This window comes from Trichosurus vulpecula, chromosome 2 (assembly GCF_011100635.1).
Source record: "Trichosurus vulpecula isolate mTriVul1 chromosome 2, mTriVul1.pri, whole genome shotgun sequence".
Lineage (NCBI taxonomy): Eukaryota > Metazoa > Chordata > Mammalia > Diprotodontia > Phalangeridae > Trichosurus > Trichosurus vulpecula.
Genome location: NC_050574.1, coordinates 426,668,814 through 426,693,028, shown reverse-complemented (window position 1 = coordinate 426,693,028; position 24,215 = coordinate 426,668,814). Strand labels below are relative to the sequence as shown.

At 38.5% G+C, this 24,215-nt stretch overlaps 1 protein-coding gene across 2 annotated transcripts in view; it reads left to right on the top strand.

The window, feature by feature from the left end:
* The first annotated feature begins 1,700 nt into the window (after positions 1-1,700).
* Positions 1,701-24,215, top strand: part of CRYBG3 (crystallin beta-gamma domain containing 3) — a 146,263-nt gene continuing 123,748 nt past the window's right edge. For both annotated transcript variants that reach the window (XM_036747824.1, XM_036747825.1), the window contains exons 1-2: positions 1,701-1,992; positions 17,866-17,932. In XM_036747824.1, coding sequence (XP_036603719.1) covers positions 1,856-1,992; positions 17,866-17,932 — 204 coding nt within the window. In that variant the 5' untranslated portion in view covers positions 1,701-1,855. The remainder of the gene's footprint in view (positions 1,993-17,865; positions 17,933-24,215) is intronic.

Sequence of the window (24,215 nt, the reverse complement as noted above, 5' to 3'; positions counted from 1 at the left end):
CTTGGAAGTACCAGGAGGACCTAAGATAGAGCTGCAGTCCTACCTAAGCCTGTAATGAGGCAGGTGCTGATGTCTCCTATATCCACGTAGACCCTAGACAGGAGTCTTGAGAGACATAGTGCTTTTGACCTTTCTTTGTTACCCCAGCACTTAGCACAATACCTAGCACATGGTGTTTAATAAATCTAGTTGTCTGACTGACAGCACAGGGACCGGGAATGAGACCTAAGTTGAAAGCTGCCAGGTGTATTTCTTCTACCTCAGCATACCAGACAGGGGAAGCAACCCACTCAACACTAGAACTGAGTTGAGGAACTACCATGCATAGGGCATGTCATCAAAGAGCAAAAATGGACTTTTTTTTTGTGCTACTGAAGGCCATGTGGACTGCATAAATGTGTTGGGGGGGGTGGGGGTGGAAAGGCAGCCTTGAGTGTAGTATCCTATATTTGGAACTCAGACAGGGAGAGTCTTTTTTGGTGCTTTCTGTAGTTTTTTGTTTAAAACCCTTGAGGGCACTCCTTTTATTGGCATAGTATAGCTGAATGATCCAGAAGTTCAAAGGATTTCCATGGGTGGGTGGGGGAAATGAGTCAGAGTCAATTATGTTTATTAGATTTTTACATATATAATACATCTATTTATATTTATTATATATTATATTATAAATATACATTTATTGCATGTTTATTATATTATGGGTGTCTATGCAATTTTTGAAAGGTACCCCTAAAGTTGCATTTAAGTCCTTGGGTAAGGAGAAATGATTTGACTATGTTTACTCATGTTTTGTTTTGGCTTGGTTTGGTTTTTAATCAGCACTTTTAAAATGTGTGTGTGTATGTATGTATGTATGTATGTTATCCAAGGTCTCCTAATGCATCCTGGGCCATCTCCAGTCCTCCTGGTGAATATCAGGCCACTGGATCCAGATGGCTCTAGAGGGGAAAGTGAGGCTAGTGACCTTGCACAGCCCTCCCTCGCTCAAGTAAAAGTGAACTGCAAGTCATGTCATCATTGCCCTAATATCACGGTCCTCTTCGAGAACCAAGGACAAACACAATTACAACTCATACACATACACACACACCTATTAAATATATATATATATAAATATAATATATACATATATATACATATATGCACATATGTGTGTGTATATAAAATACACACGTTTCCCTGGAGTCTTCTGTCTCTTTCCCTCGTTAGCTTATGTGTATAGATATACAAAAGTTTCCCTGGACCAGTTGGGGAAAACTCACAAGCTTGAGTTGGTCCAAGTGTTCTACCCTCTGCTAGTAATAAATAAGCTTTCCCCTGGGAGGGTGGCCTGAGCCTTCTCTTTAGATTAAGTAGAGATTTTCCCCCGACTTAGATATACAGCTGCGGAGGTTGGGGTGGGTAGGAGCGCAGGGACCCTCCCAGTACTCAAAAGTTACAAGCGGGGGTGGGGCGGGGGAAGCAAGTTTGGGATTGAGCAGGAAGGGCGCCGGGCTCGGGCTGCACGGGCGCCCTGCTCCCCGGGGCGGGGGGCGGTGCTGGCGCCTCTGGCTCCTCCTGGGTCGGGGCGGGCCGGGGCGCGGCAGCTGCTGGCTGGCTCGCCCCGCACTCCAGCTCCAGTCCCGGCACTGGCAATTCTCTCCCGCCAGGATAGTCCCCTGGTAATGGATTAAAAGTTGCGCCGCGAGCCAAGAGGGAGCCCGGGAAGTCCGGGTCCGCCCCGCCCCGCTCAGGCCCGCCCCCGACCCGGGGTCCCGAGCCCCCGGAATCCGCGAGCGGCGCTGCGCGCGCCGGCCGGTCTCCCACTCCTCTCCCCCGCTGCTCGGGGCAGGCGGCCGCTTCTCCCCCCGCGGAGATGTCCGGCGGCGGCCGGAGGAGGGCCGGCTCCTCCTGGCCCAGCTTCTCCCGGTTCTTCGCTCTTCGTAGCACTTCCCGGGACGAAGAGGAGGAGAAGCCGGCGGCGACCCAGCCCCAGGCTGGAGGCGCTCCCAGGTAGGCGGGGGCGGCAGGGGCGAGGGGGCTAGGGGGTGGGGGGGAACTTGGCGGGGCGGCTCTGGCCCGGGCTCACTCCGCCCAGACGCGGCGCCGACTCGCCTGTAAAGTTAACTGAGACTTCTGCTCCCACCTCTCAGCGGCCGAGGCCTCCCCCGCCGCCTGGTCACTGGCCCGCCACTGCCCAGCCACCAGCGCCGATATCTGGGGACGGTTCCTGCCTGACCTCTCGACCGTTAAGTCCCCTCCTCACCTCCCCCAACTCCGGGGGCTTTCTGGACTTGGACATCCTCTCCCTGTCTTGTTACAGCCCCCTAGACACAGACACACACACAAAACTCTCACACACTCAAACAACTCTCTCTCACACACAAAACTCTCTCTCTCTCTCTCACACACACACACACACACACACACACACACACTCTCTCTCTCTCTCTCTCTCTCTCTCACACACACTTCTCCACGTCCACTGGTCCAGGTCACTTCCCCCGCCAGCCCCTCAGGTTCGAATGGAAAACGGTTGTCAGTTGAAGCCTAGAAATCCGAGCTGGGAAGGAGGTGGCCTGGGGTGGACCTTGGGCCGCAGGCAGAAGGACTCGGGCGGGGCAGGCTGGCCGATGCTTTCACACGGTGGCCAGGGAGCATCCTGTTATTTTCATTGTCCAAAGCCTCATGACTCAAACAAGTACGAGATTGAATGCTGAAGACTTCGCCCGAACTCGAACACTAGCGAGAGAACCCACCAGTGGCCGGATTCTGAAGCGTTAGCTGTGTTCCTCACCACACTCTTAGGCAGTCAACTGCCTAGAGCTCCCCAAGACTTTCCAGAAACTGGTACTCTTGGCCTGTCGTTCCCTCTGCTCTGTCACCAATTCCCCGTCCCACCTGCTGTAAAATGAAACAGTCATAGTAAAGTTCGTGGTTATCTGTCATTAAAATATACTTCCTTGAATCCATTTCATCCTCAAGCTTTTAAAAAAAATCTAGAAACAATCACTCCCCATCACTTTTAAACTTTTGATTAAAAGGAAAGCTGCCCTCTCTATCTTCTCCCTCTCTTCTCCCCCACTATAGTCATAAACTAGAAAATTGCTGGAAAAAAATTATACATAATCTAGGAGACTTCATCTGCCACAGAGTACTTTAATGATCAGTGAGAGAAAAAGAAATTATCTAACTGCGATGGACTCCTACCTGGTTTCTAGGTTTTCATTTTTTTGGTTACATTTTCCCTTTTAGTAAAACAGGAGAAATTATTCTTCACCTAATGCCAGGGTCAATGACAAACAAGATTGAGCTCTTAAAAGTATCATTCTTTTGTTGTTACAATTCACTATTCTTATAAGGTTGCTTAAGGTATTTTTGTCATTGTTGGTTGGTGAGAGCTGAGAGGTTCCACTTTAACTGGTTCGTATTTTAAAAAGCCTAACTCAAACTTCTTAAGCAGTGTGCTTATATGACCATGCATTCCTCTTTACTTTCTTTTTATATAGTACTGTTACACTATCACTACACTGTGCATCAGTTAAAACTGTTGTTACTATATGAAGAAAGGCTTGATAATTAAAGTTTTTTTAGAATGTTCCTTGTCATCTCAGCAAAAGTGTGGAACTGATCATATATAAGGGTGTTCAAACAGACTACCACTTGAAAGTTCTATGGAAGTATGTGAATCCAGGTTAAAACTATATTTCTGGCCTAGTAATTTTATTCAGAGATAGGAATGAAAGGTCCATGCTTTAAATACAGTAAGTGGAACTGCAAAGAAATGTCTTCCTAGCAGATTTGAGGTTGGCTTTTGAGGCACTTCTTCAGTCAACTCCCTTCTTGCATGAGCTAATTCTACTTGTGCCATATCTTCCTGCCACTACCTCTTTTCTCTTCCTCTTTATCTACAGGAAAAGGCTGGGATTTTTTTTTTATAATGCTTATTTTAATTATATACATATCGGATGACTGTTCATTTTGCTTTCATCTTAAATAAGGAGCTAACAGATTTCCACTACCACTTTTCAAAGGGGGTTGGGGAAAATAGGAAAGACATTTAAAAAAAAATAAACTCCAAGTTTCCATTTGAGTAATGGGAACTGAAGGGCCAAAGTCTTCATTAAGAGTTTAATGAAACAAATGAGATGCCTTAGTAGTACTATATGTAATGATAATACAATTTAGTGATTTTAACAAGATGTACAAGGGATGCAGTTTTTGTCATGATTTTCTCTTATTTCAAGATGAAAGGAACATCTTCTGAGTGAAGGTCTAAATCCTTAATAAAGAGCTTTACTCAATTTTATATAAATGTCTCTGGTTTTCCACAGACTTAATATTTAGGGAATATTTTCAAAATGAAAATGCTGTGTTTAGTAAATAATGACTTCTATATTAGAGACAATTACAATGGTAAATCTGAATCTTCCCAATCTTCCCTTGTACTAAGGTCTCCAAAGTGTCAGATTCAGTAGTAGCTTTCCAAACAATGCCAATTAGGTGTCTGTTGGGTGTGGGTGTGGGGACAAAGGAGAGAAACTGTTTTATCCTTGTCAATGATTATATTTCCAGTGATTTGGAACTGAAGTAGGGAGGATAGGATTGATCATCTAATCCAACTTACTTTCTGGTTAGGATATCATCAATTCATTTTCTTTTCTTTTGAATTCCATACTCTAATATTTTTTAGTTTTCAGCATTGATTTCCACAAGATTTTGAGTTACAAATTTTCTCCCCATTTCTACCCTCCTCCCACTTCAAGATGGCATATATTCTGATTGCCCCATTCCCCAGTCAGCCCTCCCTTCTGTCACCCCACTCCCCCCCCATCCCTTTTCCCCTTATTTTCTTGTAGGGCAGGATAGGTTTCTATGCCCCATTACCAGTATATCTTATTTCCCAGTTGCATGCAAAAACAACTTTTTTTTTTTGAGCATCTGCTTTTAAAACTTTGAGTTCCAAATTCTCTCCTCTCTCTCTTCCCTCCCCACCCACTCTTGCTAAGAAGGCAAGCAATTCAACATAGGCCACACATGTATCATTATGCAAAACACTTCCATAAATAGTCATGTTGTGAAAGACTATTTCCCTCCATCCTATCCTGTCCCCCTTTATTCAGTTTTCTCCCTTGACCCTGTGCCTTTTCAAAAGTGTTTGCTTTTGACTACTTCTTCCCCCACCTGCCTTCCCTTCTATTGTCCCCCCATTTTTATCCCCTTCCACCTATGTTCGTGTGGGGTAAGATACCCAATTGAGTGTATATGTTATTCCCTCCTCAAGTCAAATCTGATGAGAGCAAGATTCACTCATTCCCCCTCACCTGCCCCCCTTCCCTTCCAATGAGCTGCTTTTTCTTGCCACTTTTATGTGAGATAATTTACCCCATTCTATCTCTCCCTTTCTCCCTCAATATATTCCTCTCTCATCCCTTAATTTGATTTTATTTTTTTAGATATCATCCCTTCATATTCAACTCACCCTGTGCCCTCTGTCTATATATATGTATATTCCCTTCAACTACCCTAATACTGAGAAAGGTTTCACGAATTACAAGCATCATCTTTCCATGTAGGAATGTAAACAAAACAATTCCATTTTAGTAAGTCCCTTATGATTTCTCTTTTTTGTTTACCTTTTCACACTTCTCTTGATTCTTGTGTTTAAAAGTCAGATTTTCTAGTCAGCTCTGGTCTCTTCACTGAGAAAGCTTGAAATTCCTCTATTTTATTTAAAGTCCATATTTTGCCTTGGAGCATGATACTCAGTTTTGCTGGGTAGGTGATTCTTGGTTTTAATCCTAGCTCCTTTGATCTATGGAATATCATATTCCAAGCCCTTTGATCCCTTAATGTAGAAGCTGCTAGATCTTGTGTTATCCTGATTGTGTTTCCACAATACTCAAATCGTTTCTTTCTGGCTGCTTGCAATATTTTCTCCTTGACCTAGGAACTCTGGAATTTGGCGACAATATTCCTAGGAGTTTTCTTTTGGGGATCTTTTTCAAGAGGCGATGGGTGGATTCTTTCAATTTCTATTTTACTCTCTGGCTCTATCTAGAATAGCAGGGCAGTTTTCCCTGCTAATTTCTTGAAAGATGATGTCTAGGCTCTTTTTTTGATCATGACTTTCAGGTAGTCCAATAATTTTTAAATTAGGTCTCCTGGATCTATTTTCCAGGTCAGTGGTTTTTCCAATGAGATATTTCACATTGTCTTTCATTTTTTCATTCCTTTGGTTCTGTTTTATAATTTCTTGATTTCTCATCAAGTCACTAGCTTCCACTTGCTCCAATCTAATTTTTAAGGTAGTATTTTCTTCAGTGGTCTTTTGGACCTCTTTTGCCATTTGGGTTAGTCTATTTTTTTAAGGTGTTATTTTCTTCTGTATTTTTTTGGGCCTCCTTTAGCAAGTCATTGACTTGTTTTTCATGATTTTCTCGCATCCTTCTCATTTCTCTTCCCAATTTTTCCTCTACTTCTCTTACTTGCTTTTCCAAATCCTTTCTGAGCTCTTCCATGGCCTGAGACCAATTCATATTTTTCTTGGAGGCTCTTTGACTTTGTTGACTTCTTCTGGCTGTATGTTTTCATCATCTTTGTCACCAAAAGAAGATTCTAAAGTCTGATTCTGAATCTAAGTTTGTTTTTGCTGCCTTTTCATGTTCCTACCCAACTACTTGACCCTTGAGTTTTTCAGCAGGGTATGACTGCTTGTAGAGTAGAGAGTATTTTTTTCCAAGCTTTAGGGGCTGCGCTGCTGTTTTCAGAGTTACTTCTACACAGCAAGCTCTGCCACAGCAGCGCTCTTCCTCCCCCAAGAATCACCAACCAGGACCACCACCCAGATCCAAGCAGGCTCTGCACTCCTGTTCTGATCTGCCACTTAATTCCTCCCACCAGGTGGGCCTGGGGCCAGAAGCAACCTCAGCTGGAGCTCTGGAAGCAGCCCCAAAACTGCACCACTTCCACCGCCCCCAGGGCTGGGGCCAACTGCACACTCTGATCTAGCAGTTTTTCCACTAACCTGCTCTGTTGTCTTTGGTGTTTGTGGGTTTAGAAGTCTGGTAACTGCCACAGCTCAATGATTCTGGGCCCTACCGCCTGTTCCGCCCTGCTCCTGGTCTGGTTGGTCCTGGCGTGGCCCATGCTGGGCTGTGCTCAGCTCCGCTCCCAACTCCATAGGATAGACCCTTCCCAGCGACCATCCAGGCTTTCCTGGGCTGGAGCCCTGCTTCCCTCTGCTATCTTGTGGGTTCCACAGCTCTAGAATTTGTTCATAACCATTTCTTACAGGTGCTTGGAGGGACCTGGGGCAGAGCCGAAGCAAGTCCCTGCTTTCCAGCTGCCATGTTGGCTCCACCCCCATTCCCCCCATCAATTCATATTCTTAGAAGTGGCATGTACTAGGGATTCCAGTAGCCCCCAGAGAGATATATTATTTTAGGCAATGGCCTCTTGATGATTTTTTACCTAAGACTTTAACTAAGGAAAAGAATTGAGACTGTATTCCAAAAGAGAACCACCATGACATATTTGATACAATATTCTATAGTGAATATTTCTTTTATTTTTCTTGCGTTCCTTTTATGTAAGGACATGTGAAATGTTATGAAAGACACCCTAAATTGAGTAACATAATATATGGGACTTTCAAGACATTTTTTGGTGATGACTTTGATACTTTTTCTCAGCATGGATTAGATAGTTGGTTCAGGTAATGAAGGGAGGGGGGACTAGAGTATTAACAGTGTGCTGACATCCCACACCTTCATTTTTTGTTCCACTCTAAGTCACCTAGATAAAAGGGAATCAGAACACGAACTGTATGATGGGTCATGACCCTACTTCTCCTCATCTTTTGCTCCTGCTTCTACAGATTTGAAGAATCCTAGACCAACGTAGGAAAGTATCTACTTTTAAGATTTTTTATTCCAAAAGATTTTTGAAATCCTGGTGATGTTGTACCCTATCATGAAGTACATTTATTTTCATTGTAGCAGAAAGATAATTTCATTTTCTTTTTGTTAGTAAATGAAACATTTCCATTTATTTAGTAGCTGTGTGTGATTGAGTATTTCAAAATATCAGGACAATCAATTATTAATATTTGAATCCTGGGCATATGTGTTGGTCACTCTAGCTCAGGGATCCTTAATCTGTTGTCCATGAAATTGTTTTTAAAAGAAATGTTTTGATAGCTATATTTCAGTATAATTGGATTCCTTTATAATCTTATTTATTTTGTTTTATGCATTTAAGAACATTGTTATGAGTAGGAGTCCAAAGGCTTCACTAGCCTGCTAAAGGGTCCACGACAATAAAATTAGATAAGAACCCCTGATCTCAACTTAAAATATTTAGATGTAGTATCTCCTTATAATCAGAGCTGATGTTACAAGTCAACATTAGACTCCTGCTTCTACTATTTGCTGTGTGATTTTGGACAAGTCACTGAAACTCTTTGAGCCTGTTTTGTCTTCTTTTTAATGAAGAGAATGGAGTAGTCGATCTCTAAGTTCTCTTTCAGTTCTAAATGCTATGAATTGCTTTTAAGTTGTGTATGAAGAGAGCTACCCAATGGAGAAGACTCCTCAGAAGGGGGTTAGAATTAGAAATGGTTTTGAATGAAGTTTCAGACTCGGCATACCTCTAGTAAGTAGCAAAATACCTTTATAAAGTGTGGAGTTTTAATTCACTTTCCTGAATTTAGAAGACATCTTAAATTGGCATATAGTAGTACTTCATATATTGTAATAAATAGCCCATGATTGTGACAACATTTAAGGTTTGGGTAAATTAGGTTTATTATGTAATGTGACATTTTAATAAATTTTAGGGGAGAAAATTCATTGATAACTTTGTTTACTTAGGTTTTGATCCTACTGATTTTTTGTGCTGTCTTATGAAATGAGATTGATAGTTGATAGATTTTTGATGAAATAAAGAAATGTCTGGTGCAGTAGCCCATAATCCTTTCTCTTTTGACCTCTACCTTTTCCCAAAATAAGTAAGAATATCACAGTAGTGTGAAGGCATATTGTGAAAAGGGATGTAAACGCTTATTAGTCAAGGAAATAAACACCTCGTCATTTGTGATGCACATCACAGTATTTGTTTATTTAAAAAAAACATTTTGTTTTAATTTTAAACATTTTCTTTGTGATTGAAAAGTCATGGTGTTAAGATTAAACTTGAGGACCTACTAAGTTCCATACATAATGGTTCTGAATAGCTTTTAAAGAAAAAGAAAAGCAAGTATATGGGACTTTTCCTATTAGTGTTAATTTTGCTTGAAAAAATCTAATAAATACTTTACTCTCAAATTTTACCTCTGATTCCATGAATTTTAATGGCTTATTCTATTTTTTTACAATTTGATTCAGTAGTTACTGTTTTATTGGCTAGTTCAGAAGAAACAGAATTTGCCAAAAGCTTAACTATTACAAAGTCTGGATTCAAATTTTGGTTTTGCTTTTTGCTGCCTGTGAGAACCTTGGGCAAGTCACTTAACTCTTCTGGGCTTTAGTTTCCTTGAATAAAATAAGAAAGTTAGACTGGAAGATCCCCAAGGTCCCTTTCCAAATTAAAACCTTTGATCCTACTAATTTGCTTATTTTAACAAGATTTTTTTTTTCTGTCTGGGTCTAAATACAACCTTTAATGTAAATTTCCACTAATTTAGAAGTAAACACTTCTACCATATAAAAACTATTCCAGTTCAATTATGTTTTTGAAAGGTTGACAAAGACTACCATAGTCTCCAAATTTTGTCATAATAGAATCTCAGCAGCTGTCAAGGGTTCTACTGTTATTCATGCAGAGTACTGTCAAATCTACATAATCAAACCAAATTTATCTCTACCTCAATATTTGCAGGCATCTATACTTTAACATATCAAAATGGAACTCTCATTCTTCTTGCCAGTGACCCAGATTTCTAACATTGAAGTTATAATGTAGTGTTCTCTTTCAACCTTCATATCCTATCAGTTGCTAAGTTTTATAAATTCTACCCCTACATTACTTTTCACACCTGTCCTTTTTCTTCTCTGTTACTCATACAGTTTTTGTCCTTGTTGTGACTCTTATCATCTTTTGCCTGGAGTATTGTGATGGTTCTTCTTGTTTCCAGGACTTCCTTCAAATAATCCATCCTCCGAATGTCTGCCAAACCGATATTCCTTTTAAAGTACGGATCTAATCATGTCACTCTCCTGCCCAAAAAAAGCTTCATCAGTTCCTGGTTACCTCTGCTTGGCTGTCTTATTTTATATTACAGTTATTCCACTCACAATATTCCATATTGTGACTTTCCCCATCATGGTTTTGATATATCCCGGGTTAGCATAAGACATTAAATTGGAACTTTTGGGAGTTTTGCAGAAGCTGCAGATGACACAGAAAAAGTTTAAAAACTCAGAAATGCATAAAATATACATATTGTATAATATCAACATATTATCTTGTAGTACCATAATAATTCAGATGACTTCTCTGGTATGCAGGGAGGGCCAAAAAGTTTTATGGGGATTTTCTAGGTTGCAGGGTGCCTTGCTCCTATCCCCTGCTAAGTGGAAGGGATAACTGTATTCTTCACACTATCTATAATCTAGTCCAGAGGTTCCCAAATTTATTTGGCCTGCTGCCCCTTTTTTAAAAAAATTACTCAGCACCCCCCAGAAATCTACTTTCTTTAACCCTTTGACAATTTTTCTGAAATTTGTATCATTTCAAAAAATATGAAATACTTTTTAAAAAATGACACATCTTAAATTTAATAGTTTATTTTAAGTTTGTGATTTTTTTTCTCCATTGAAATTTTGATGATGCAGTATTGCATCATGTACCTGTATAGTATTGTATGTAAACAAGTCATTACATGCACATATTCCTGCCAATGCATGCTGGACTCCCAGCTGGCTTGCCAACACTTGCTTGGCCAACTTTGACCACCGATCAATTATAACTTGCATTTTATGTGTTTATTTAGAAAATAATGTAATTACTATGACTTTTACACAACAGATGAAACATGTTTGAATGGTTTTTTAAATTTTTCTTCTCTTCTTTCCTTATGCTTCCACCCTCCCCTTATTTTTATTCAGTGCCCCCCAGTTCCACCTGAGGCTACTACCACCCCCTTACATCCCCCGCCTTGTTGTTCCAGCACCCTGCCCCCCCAAGGGGCTGTATGGTCCTTTGGGAATCTGATAGTCAAACTAGCCTGTTAGGTATTTCCTGCTCCATGGTTTTTCGTCCCATACCTCCATGCCTTTGTACAAGTGGTCCCTTTATGTTTAGACAACTCTTCTTCCATGTTTCCACCTCCTATATTCCCCAGATTCTTTCAAAGTACTGCTTAGCTATCAGTTGATACACGATGTCTCTCCTGATCTCCCCAGTTGTTAGTTATCTTTCTTAAAATTACTTTGTACCACTTTTTATGTAGTTTGTTTTTTACTCATACACTTATTTTCCTCCAGTAAAATATAAACAACTTGAGAGTAGGGAGTATTCAGTTTTTGTCTGTGTATCTTTATGCCTAATATACTATGTGCTTTGCACATAGTGGATGCTTTATTAATAAATAGTTGAATTGAGTGTGATAGCATTACTATTATTTTTTTTTGCCATTTGTGAGGAAATAGCAAGATTTTCACCAGCCAGAATATGACAAAGCACAAAGCAAGCAAAGAAAAACCACGAGTTTAGTGTTATATTATAGCCCGTGAAAACCATGCTATCTTTCTATATTTTTCCTTGAGTAACAAATATCAAAACTCCTAATAAATTGCATCATACATCATAATCAGCATAAATTGGCATATGACATAGTCATAGGCAGTCATCCCACCTAGTATAGTGCATATACAAGTACATAATATATTGAATTGATGTTCGAATTGCGTGCATTTGGCCATTGAACATGCAACTAACGTAATCATAGTATATATGACAACAGCGCAAATATAAGAAAGTCACATGCAATATGACACATAATAAATATAATAGAATTATATTCAGTAATCACCTATATATATAGATTGCATGCAAGGATACAATACATGCCCCTATTGCAACTATATGTGTTATATGTGTATGTTACATGTGTGCAACAGTATATATGTTACATGCCATAGTATTACGGGGAACCACTTGTTCCACTTCTCTTAAAAATAGGCAAAAAATGCATAGGCTTGGTCATTTGCCTGGTACTTCTATTTTCAGTAGTACATTAGTTAAACCTTACTAGACCAAAGTGAAAACAGAGAAACATTAAGAGGATTCCCTTCTGTTAGTTGGTGGATTGTTTAGCTTCAAAGCTACCTTCTTCTTAAATGCTTTTGTTTCTACTTGTACCATTTATAGAAATGATGTTTGTACTTTACTGAAGGATACTGTACTTTACTGAAATCTAGTGGCAGCTATTATTCATCTTTTATCTGTAAAGAAACTGATTTGTAAATTTGCTACTTGCTTGATGCCAGTGTAGGCATGGACCTAAACTTACTTGTTTAATTCTGTAAGTCATGAATCTGTCATGTCCACTTCATAAAACTATGCATAACTGGTTTATATGGATCCATTACATACTCTGCCTGAATCTCCCCATAGATTAATTAGTGAGATTGACCTTAATTCCCTATACTTCTATGCAGACCCTAAATAGGTGGGGTTGTTTCACCTCTAAATTATTTTTCTACGTTTCATGGACCTGATGATTAAAATCAGTGTCTTATTTGTACAGTATTCATCTAAAATTGCTGAATCCAGCATTCATTCAGCAAACATACATTAACAGTATATCAGGCTTGATACAGAAGCACTATTTAGATAAGACAGTCCGTGTCCTCCATGAGAACATGAAGTTCACAGTTTTATAAGGGGATGAAATACAAAAGAGAATACTAACATATTAGTGAGATAAACAGCAGTTTTTTGTTAGAGTACATACTGAATATATTTGAATATAGAATGTATTTTTTCCCTTTAAAATAAATGATCAAATGACTTCCTTATTCAACTTATACAGCCTTATATATTTAGCCTCCGTGTATTATTTTTAGTGTCTTCCTTAATGTTATTCTTTCTGTGCTAAATTTAAGAATCTTACATGTTATCCCAAAAGACCTCTGTCTGCACATCATTTTATATTCTTAACATTGTCATCTAACTCCTCATGAATTTCCTCATGGATTTACAAACATGAATGCAAGTAAATGTATACAATGGTCACCTGTCAGAATGTTAATGATGGAAGTGAATGGTCAGTTATGAGGTTCATGGTCCACTACAACCTCTGTACTGAAGTAGTAGAGTAACCTGAGCCTGGAAACTTAAGTTTTGGGGATCAGGAAAGGTGGAAACAGATAGAAAGTGGCTTATGTTCTCCATAGCATTATTGATTTAGATCTGTAAGGAACCTCAGAGGTCATTTAGTTCAACATCCTCATTTAATAAATAATAAAAACTGAGATATGCAACTTTGACTTCTTAGTGATTTATCAGTTTACTGTCAGATCACAGTGTTAATTAGATCAGTAAACAGTGGCATGATGATAATAATAGCACCAATTTACATGGCAACCTGTTCAATATTTAGTACCCAGTAATTTCCAAATCAGGGTCCATAATTTAGTCAGATGTTAAAGGCAGCCCTGGAAGAAAAAGCTGGAAAAGCAGAGGCAAAGAAGTGTTCTTGTTAGTTCAACAGTTCAGTCACTGAACACAGCTGCACATACAAATCTTAGGCACAAAAAAGCTAACAGCACTGTTAACTGACCTGCTTTAGTGCCTCGCTGATACATGAAGCCAAAAGATGGTAATCAGTGGTGTAGAAGATAGTGATAATACTCATATTGATTGAGCACTTTTGAAATTACAAAAGGCTTGCCTCACAATAGTACTGATGGAGGTAGTAAAAGTATTGTTATACCATTTGTTGAGTTAGTCCTGCTACATGTCAGACCTTAGACAAATCACTTAATTTTCTGTACTTTAGTTTTCTTATTTTTTAAAATAAAAGGAGTTGACTAGATAGTTTCCAAGGTTACTTTCATCTTTTATTCTCTATAATTCTTTGAATGTCAGGGCCTGACCCACTTACCTACCCAGGTAAAGATTGTCCAAGAAATCCATAAACCAGATGAAGTGGATGGAATAGCCTCAGTTCTTGGGCTATTATAAATCTAAAGCATGTGAATATATATGGAATTTACATATTATATAAGTACATAGCATTTGTAATTGTCTTTGGCATCCGGACCCTCTCCTCAATCCAAAAAAACTGTTAGAAAACATTTTGAAGATTAAAGTGAAATGAAATGAAATTTTATTTGATAATTCCATGATACCCTTTAAAATAACAAAAATGACTTCAAGATTTTACATACAAAATGTACATATACTATCAGGCCATTTGCAATATTATAATCATGCTAAGAAATGGACTTTTTTGGGGCCAACTTTCTTATTCTGCACTTTTTTTTTAGCCTAGCTCTCCCTGTTCCAATTTATAGGCTTGAAGTACAGTGGCTACTCATGGGCCTGATGCAAATACTGATTCGTTGGAAGCTTTAACCTTCATTTTTCTGACTTGCACTGATAACTCCTCCTTTGGCAGCTTGATGGCCTTCTGCTTCTGGGGTCTCATCACCCTATTAGTGCTGATACCACCTGAGTTTTAGGCCTACTGCAGGTTGGAACTCTTGAAATCAAGTGATTTACCAATCTTAACTTCCTCAGCATTAGGGACTTCAAAGTGTACATGCGCTACTGCTCCTGGTTTTAAATCCTGCTTTTCTAAAGAACATTACAGCAGTATTATAAAATAATTTAATTTAATAATCTTATAGGATGTATACTCCTAGCCCCTGAAGCACTTGTTTTCTTTACCTGGGACCCTTACTTTTATTTAAAGAAAAAAAAAAAAGAACCAGCTTAGACTGGGCCCTTCCTCAGGGGATGACTCTCCTGGCCTTTTATTTTTTTTGTTAAAGTTAGGGTTGATCTGTTCTTCAGGGGGAAACCAAAGTGGGGAGAGAGGGAGTCCTGCTTGAGATGGTTCTGATTTTCTAGCCAAGATTACTAAAGGCTGTTGATGCCCATCAAGCAGTTAACATTCCTTAATTGCTGGAGAGGGCCATGAGCCACCACACCTGAAGGCCAACCCTTTTTCCCCTGCTGCAGACCTATCCTATCACCTGAAGATTACTTCTCTTTCCCAATGAGGAAATAATAGGGAGGAGCTGAGATAACTCTTAACCTACCTCCTTATTAAATGTCTACCAATTGGGATCTCTTACCTTTTCCAGGGAAGGTCCAAATGATGTACCGTCAGGCGAAGAAGGAAGATAGACCCAAGTTTAAATGACCCTGTCAGGCCTCACTAGGGGGTCTAGTCTTTGAGAGAGACCAGTGACCCAGTTTATTGATTATTGCTAGCCTAATTAAAAATTGATCATGCTCAGATCCCTGGCTTTTTGGCTGAGATTACCAGACAGTTTATGTGTCACTTTTAATAAAATATTATCTTGTCCTGGAGAAAAGATAATCTTACTTGATTTTTAAAAAAAGTAATAAATCATTATAGATTGATTTGACATGCTTTAAGGATGCCAGTTACCAGGACTTTCTGATTTCTCTCTTTAGATTGACTTAAGTTTTTAAAAAATCTGTTTTGCATCAGCAGTATGTCAAATTTTATCATACAAATTATCAGTGATTGATTAAAAACTATCAATTATCTATGAATTTTTAAAGGGAATATTTCTAGTGGAATTAATGAATTTTTATGAACCAAAATAGTACAAAGTATAAGATGTCCCAGAAACTTTACTGCACTTTAAGCTTTAATAGCTTAAAACTAAAAATATAATACTATATGGAATATATTAGTATAATGGAATGGTATGCAAGTAATTTTTACATTTCAGGGCAATAGAATTTCAATTTTGATACATGGTTTCTACAATTTAAAAAAAAGACTATATGAAGATTTTGCCAATTTGTAAGTAATTTACCATGATAAATAAATTATCCATTGAAAATTAACATTCACCCTAAAGATATTTAAAGCATTAAACTTTGTCTGATCTTTTATGTTTGCCTCATAATCTTTTCTGTTTGTATATCACACTTCCTCAAAGCATTGTTCCTCATTAAGCAAAGCACCATAATATGGGGACTTAAATTTAGCTAATTAAAAATGTAACACAATGTAACTATCTAAATGTTACTTATGTGAAGTTCTCTAAAAACACCTAGAGTAATTAGGTTTTTCTTTTTTTACTAATTGTTGCTAGTTTTAGTTTTTTGATTTTGCCTCAAAATTTGCTGAATCTTATTCCTACGTTTTCCCATTCTATAGCATCTTGATCTTAAGGTTTTTTAGGCTATATACTAAAGGACTCAGTTAAAAATTGCTAAGCTTTGGACAGATGATGACAATTACAACTTAGGTAATTACTGATGTTGTTCGTTCCTTTTCTTGTAACGTTACCTTACCCTGCCCCCCCCCCCATCCTTTTTCTGGGAGACTGGATATTTATAGACTGGTTGTTAGTCTTTAATGATCACTAGGTATCCTTTATGTGTTTTTTTTTAAATTGATTCATGCTCATTAATTAGTATGGATTACATTATCACCTTTAAGTATCAAGTGATCTAGCTGTGTATAAGGAAGAGACTAAATTTCTGATGATCAGTGTCCAACTTAGCTAAAATAGAACTAAGAAACTGAATATTCTTAAGATTTATATTCCATGCCTCAGGTCAGAATGTATTTTTAAACTATCACCTATTGTTTGGAACTTTCCTAATATCACATTAGGAAAACTGTCTCATTATTATTTATTTATAAAGATAGGAACTGGCCCTCTGACTTCATTCATAAGGACCACTCACAGGTGAAAAAACTACCTCTACCAGTGCCAAGTAGGCATTATATCTGCAAGGTTTATTCTTGAGAGTTACCTAGAGCAGAGGAGTCAAACACCTCAGTCAGTATGTGGTGTATAACGCCTGAACGAGATTGAAGTGTAATTGGGAAATATTTTTAAAAATACAATAAAACATAGATAATATGATCACATTTTTAAAACTTAGTCAAATGTGGCCCACAGGGATTCTTATATAAGTATTAGTGGCCCTGGTTTCTATTTGAGTTTAACATTGACCTAGAGCACTAAGCATTAACCTTGGGGTTAAAGGACTTGACCAGAGTCACATATCCAGGATATATCAGTAGTAGGACTTGAATCCAGGTCTTCCTGGCTCTAAGACTTGCTTTCTATCTGCTGTGCCAAACTACCTCTCTTAGAAATTATTTAACATTTTAAAATTTGTTAGAAACACATTATCTTCTATTTGTCAAAGTCCAAGTCTGTATTATAGTCAGTTCTGAAATGGTTAATTAGAGCAAATCAGTTAGCAAAGTTTTCCTGTTTTAATCCATTCAAACTTCATTATGGGGTTTGTTTTCCCTACTTCTAATAATTCTCACTGTTATAATTTTATACTTCCTAGTTCACCCTAAATACAATTTCTAAAAAATTTCTTGGTGTAGAAATAACACACTTACTACATATTTGAATTCAAGTTGTGTATAAGCTTTCAAAATTTTTTCTGTACTTATTATTATGTTAATTATGCTATTCATATTTATACATTTGCTAGACTACACTTCTCTCTCAGTTGGCACATATTATTATTTATGCTTATTTGTGGGAGATTAAATTCAGCAAACATTTATTAAATGCTTACTGTACGCAGGATACTATGTTAAGTGCTAGAGATATAAATACCAAAAGAAAACAGTTTCTGATAATTTATTTGTTGAATTGATTTAAATTTTAAAAAAATGTTGTGGTTTTTATTTTGCAGTCCTGAAAATGGGCCTGTCACTATAAGTCAGAAAACAGAAAATACATCTTCAACAGAGCCAGTAAAGGTATAGTTGATTTAACAGATGTGTGTCTGGTAATGGAGGGAGGGAAGGAGGTACTCTGCTTGTTATATTTTCTGCCTACTAAGTTTCTCACATTCTAAGACATTTATTTGAGCTTTCAAAAATAATATCATTTTTAGTCTAAGTTGTGTTTACTACATTTGTATGAAAGATAATGCCAGGAAAAAAAGACTAGGGAGATTAAATTACAAGTAATTTCTCAACTGATGTTTTTCTCAGAAATAAGTAAAAGATACTGTTTTGGTGGGGGGATGGAGCCAAGATGGTAGAGTAAAAGCACGGACTTGCTTGAGGTCTCCCCCCAATCCCTCCAAATACCTTTAAAATATGACTCTTAACAAATTCTAGAGCTACAGAACTCACAAAATGACAGAGTGAAACAAGTTTCCGGCCCAAGACAGCCTGGAAGGCCGACAGAAAGGGTCTGTCGCATCTTGCTGGGAGCAGAATACAGCCCAGCCTAGACCTCACCAGCACAGACTGGGGTAGAGTAGGCCTCAGGGAACTGAATTACTGGCAGCTGTGGCAATTTCCAGACTTCTAAACCCACAAATACCAAAGACATAGTAAAAGGTCAGTGGGAAAACTTGGTCAGACCTGGGTGAGAGAAGAGCATGGTGTGGCCCTAGCCCTGGGGCGGTAGAGGTGGCTGCTGCAGCAGCAGCAGCACCTGCTTCCAGAGCTCCAGGCCCACAAACGGTGGAGGGATCAAGCATCTGAACAGAGTGGGAGTGCAGGGATCTCTTTGCTGGTACTGACAGAGGATTCTCTTGCTTTGCCCTGCTTGGATCTGGGTTGCAGTCCTGCGTGGCGGTTCCTGGGGTGAAGAGTACTACTGTGGAAGAACTTGTAGTGGCTGTGGAGAAGGAATCCTCCTCGAAGTTCCAAGGCAGAGAACAGTACTTGAGGTCACTCACAGAGCAGAGCACAGGCCAGGAGAGGAGTAAACACCTCTCCTTGAATCATACCACCTGGGAAGAACTGAAAATTTATAGTTGCCTAGAAGCAGCTCAGAAAGTAGTTGTACAAAACCACTAAGGTTTGAGACAGAGAACTCTCTACTCTGCAAGCAGAGTCATACCTTGACAAAGAGCTTGGAAGTCAAGTAATTGGCTGGGAAAATGAACAGACAGCATAAAAAAACTCAGACTATAGAATCTTACATTGGTGACAAAGAAGATGAAAACATATAACCAGAAGATGACAACAAAGTCAAATATCCTACATCCAAAGCCTCCAATAAAAATATGAATTGGTCTCAGCACATGGAAGAGCTCAAAAAGAATTTGTAAAATCAAGAGAAGTAGTGGAAAAATTGGGAAAAGAAATTTGAGTGATGCAAGAAAATCATGAAAAACGAGTCAACAGCTTACTAAAGGAGACCCAAAAAATACTGAAGAAAATAGCACCTTAAAAAATAGACTAGAACAAGTGGCAAAAGAGGTCCAAAGAGCTAATGAAGAAAATAATGCCTTAAAAATTAGAATGGAGCAAATGAAAGCTAATGACTTTATAAGAAATCAAGAAACTATGAAACAGAACCAAAAGAATGAAAAAATAGAAGACAATGTGAAATATCTCATTGGAAAAACCACTGGCCTAGAAAATAGATCCAAGAGAGATAATTTTAAAATTATTGGACTATCTGAAAGCAGTGACCAAAAAAAGAGCCTAGGCATCGTCTTTCAAGAAATTATCAAGAACCAAGGAGTAAAATAGAAATTGAAAGAATCCACCAATCATCACTTCAAAAAGATCCCAAAAGGAAAACTCCTAGGAATGTTGTAGCCAAATTCCAGAGTTCCCGTGTCAAGGAGAAAATATTGCAAAGAGACAAAGAAACAATTTGAGTATTGTGGAAACACAATCAGGATAACACAAGATCTAGCAGCTTCTACATTAAAGAATCAAAGGGCTTGGAATATGATATTCCCGAGGTCAAAGGAGCTAGGATTAAAACCAAGAATCATCTACCCAGCAAAATTGAGTGTCATGCTCCAAGGCAAAATATGGATTTTCAATAAAATAGAGGACTTTCAAGCTTTCTCAGTGAAAAGACCAGAGCTGAATAGAAAATTTGACTTTCAAATATAAGAATTAAGAGAAGTATGAAAAGGTAAATAGGAAAGAGAAATCATAAGGGATTTATTGAAGTTGAACTGTTTGCATTCCTACATGGAAAGATGATATTTGTAACTCATGAGACCTTTCTCAGTATTAGGGTGGTTGAAGGGAACATATATGAATATGAATATACATATATATATATATGTATAAAGAGAGAGACCCAGAGACAGAGGGCACAGGGTGAGTTGAATATGAAGGGATGATATGTAAATAATAAAATTAAGGGGTGAGAGGGGAATATATTGGGAGGAGAAAGAATGAGGTAGAAAGGGAAAATTTATCTCATAAAAGAGGCAAGCAAAACTTACAATGGAAAGGAAGTGGGGGGACGTGAAAGGGAATGAGTGAACCTTACTCTCATTGGATTTGGCTTAAGGAGGGAATAACTTACACACTCAATTGGGTATCTTACCCTACGGTAAGGCAGAAGGATGATAAAAGGGAGGACAGATTGGGGGAGTGGGTAGTCGGAAGCAAATACTTTTAATTGTAAAGGGACAAGGTCAAAGGAGGAAATAGAATAAATGGAGGGCAAGATATAATGGAGGGAAATATAGTAAATCTTTCACAACATGACTATTATGGAAGTGTTTTGCATAATCACACACATTATAACCTATACTGAATTGCTTGCCTTCTCAATGAGGGTGGGTGGGGAAGAAAGAAGGGAGAGAATTTGGAACTCAAAGTTTTAAAAACAAATGTTAAAAATTGTTTTTACATGCAACTGGGAAATAAGATATACAGCAGCGGGGAAAATAATCTTTCTTTCCCTACAAGAAAGTAAGGGGGAAGAGGGTGGGGGGGTGGCGATAGAAGGGAGGGCAGACTGGGGAAAGGAGTAATCAGAATACATGCCATCTTGAGGTGGGGTGGGGGGAGGGGAGAGATAGGGAGAAAATTTGGAACTTAAAATCTTGTGGCAATGAATGTTGAAAACTAAAAAATAAATTAATATTTAAGAAGATATTATTTAAAAACATTTTTTTGTGAAGAATACACAAAATAGCTAATATGATTATCAATTCAATTTAATGCAAGTATATATAGATAAAACCAGGAATTTTTCACCTGGGATGAAACGATTTAAGTATTTCCTGTTTCTGGAGGTGCACACAGCACTGGAAGGAATGGTCTGGGATAGGGGCGAATGGAAGCAGAGGACAAAGTCTGAGAGTCAGGAACTTTAAAGTAGTTCTGGGATGTATGAAATGTTTCCATTGACTATGAGCTCCCCATAAAGAAAGGGCCCTTCAGGATCCATTCTCTGGGAACAGAGGCTGGATTGCTTTGGAAATAAGATTTACTTCAGTGGACCTTATTCTTTTTTTTTTCATCATTTTTTATTTATTTAATATTTTTAGTTTTCAGCATTGATTTTCACAAGAGTTTGAATTACAAATTTTATCCCCATTTCTACCATCCCCCCATTTCAAGATGGCATATATTCTGATTGCCCCATTCCCCAGTCAGCCCTCCCTTCTGTCACCCCACTCCCCCTCATCCCCTTTTCCCTTACTTTCTTGTAAGGGAAAGATAGATGTTTATGCACCATTGCCTGTATATCTTATTTCCTAGTTGCATGCAAAAACTTTTTTGTGAACATCTTCTTTTAAAACTTTGAGTTCCAAATTCTCTCCCCTCTTCCCTCCCCACCCATCCTCCCTAAGAAGGCAAGCAATTCAACATAGGCCACATGTGTATCATTATGCAAAACCCTTCCCTAATACTCATGGTGTGAAAGACTAACTTTATTTTGCTGCTTCCTATCCTATCCCCCTTTATTCAATTTTCTCCCCTGACCCTGTACGTTTTCAAAAGTGTTTGTTTTTGATTACCTCCTCCCCCATCTGCCCTCCCTTCTGTCATCCCCCCTTTTATATCTTCTTCCTTCTTCTTTCCTGTGGGGTAAGATACCCAATTGAGTGTGTATGTTATTCCCTCCTCAGGTCAAATCTGATGAGAGCAAGATTTGCTCATTCCCCCACTTCCCTTCCTAGAGAACCACTTTTTCTTGCCACTTTTATGAGAGATAATTTACCCCATTCTATCTCTCCCTTCCTCCCTCTCTCAATATGTTCCTCTATCATCCCTAAATTTGATTTTTTTTTTAGATATCATCCCTTCATATTCAACTCACCCTGTGCACTCTGTCTTTATACATACATACACACATACATATACATACACACACACACACACACACATATATATATATAGATAGATAGATATAGATATAGATATGTATATTCCCTTTAGCTACCCTAATACTGAGGTCTCATGAATTATACACATCATCTTTCCATGTAGGAATGTAAACAAAACAGTTCCTTTTTAGTAAGTCCCTTATGATTTCTCTTTCTTGTTTGCCTTTTCATGCTTCTCTTGATTCTTGTGTTTGAAAGTCAAATTTTCTATTCAGCTCTGGTCTTTTCACTGAGAAAGCTTGAAAGTCCTCTATTTTATTGAAAGTTAATATTTTGCCTTGGAGCATGATACTCAGTTTTGCTGGGTAGGTGATTCTTGATTTTAATCCTAGCTCCATTGACCTCCGGAATATTGTATTCCAAGCCCTTCGGTCTCTTAATGTAGAAGCTGCTAGATCTTGGGTTATTCTGATGGTGTTTCCACAATATACAAATTGTTTCTTTCTGGCTGCTTGTAGTATTTTCTCCTTGATCTGGGAACTCTGGAATTTGGCGACAATGTTCCTAGGAGTTTTCTTTTTGGGATCTATTTGAGGAGGCGATCGATGGATTCTTTCCATTTTTATTTTGCCCTGTGGCTCTAGAATATCAGGGCAGTTCTCCTTGATAATTTCTTGAAAGATGATATCTAGGCTCTTTTTTTGATCATGGCTTTCAGGTAGTCCAATAATTTTTAAATTCTCTCTCCTGGATCTATTTTCCAGGTCAGTGGTTTTTCCAATGAGATATTTCACATTGTCTTCCACTTTTTCATTCCTTTGGTTCTGTTTTATAATATCTTGATTTCTCATCAAGTCACTAGCTTCCACTTGCTCCAATCTAATTTTTAAGGTAGTATTTTCTTCAGTGGTCTTTTGGACCTCCTTTTCCATTTGGCTAATTCTGCCTTTCAAGGCATTCTTCTCCTCATTGGCTTTTTGGAGCTCTTTTGCCATTTGAGTTAGTCTATTTTTTAAGGTGGTGTTGTCTTCAGTGTATTTTTCAGTATTGTTTTGGGTCTCCTTTAGCAAGTCATTGACTTGTTTTTCATGGTTTTCTCGCATCCTTCTCATTTCTCTTCCCAATTTTTCCTCTACTTCTCTAACTTGCTTTTCCAAATCCTTTTTGAGCTCTTCCATGGCCTGAGACCAGTTCATGTTTTTCTTGGAGGTTTCTGTTGTAGGCTCTTTGACTTTGTTAACTTCTTCTGTCTGTATGTTCTTTGTCACCAAAGAAAGAATGCAAAGTCAGACACTGAATCTGAGTGCGGTGGTAGGGCACATTCTGCCTGGCTCCTGGTATGGTTAGTCCACGCTGCTCACGCTGGGCTCTGCTCCGCTCCCAGCCCTGTGTGGGATAGACCTCACCCAGAGACCATCCAGGACGCTGGAGCCCTGCTCCCTCTGCTCTTTTGTGGGTTCTGCCGTTCTAGAATTGATACAGAGCCATTTTTTATAGGTTTTTGGAGGGACTCGGCAGGGAGGTCACGCTAGTCCCTGCTTTCCAGCTGCCATCTTGGCTCTGCCCCCCCACATCATTTCTTATAGCACAGTAATATTCCTCTAGATTCTTGTGCCACAATTTGCTTAAACATTCTACAGTCAATGAGCATCTATTTTCTAGTTCTTTGCTATCATAAAAAGTACTGCTGCAAATATGGTGTATGTGGGGACTTTCTTTTTATTGATGGTTTCCTTGGGGTCAGCTCAGTGATTTGGACATTTTAGTCACTTTTAATCTCTAATTCCAAATTGCTTTCTAAAATGGTGGTACAGCTTCACAGATCCATTCACTATATTAGTGTGTCTGTCATTCCACAGCCCCTTCAACAGTGGCTATTGCCTTTTTTTACATCTTTGACAATTTGCAGGGTATGAGGAGAAACCTCAGGGTTCATTTGATTTGCATTTCTCTTAATAGTGATTTGGAGCATTTTTTTATGTGTTGTGAAA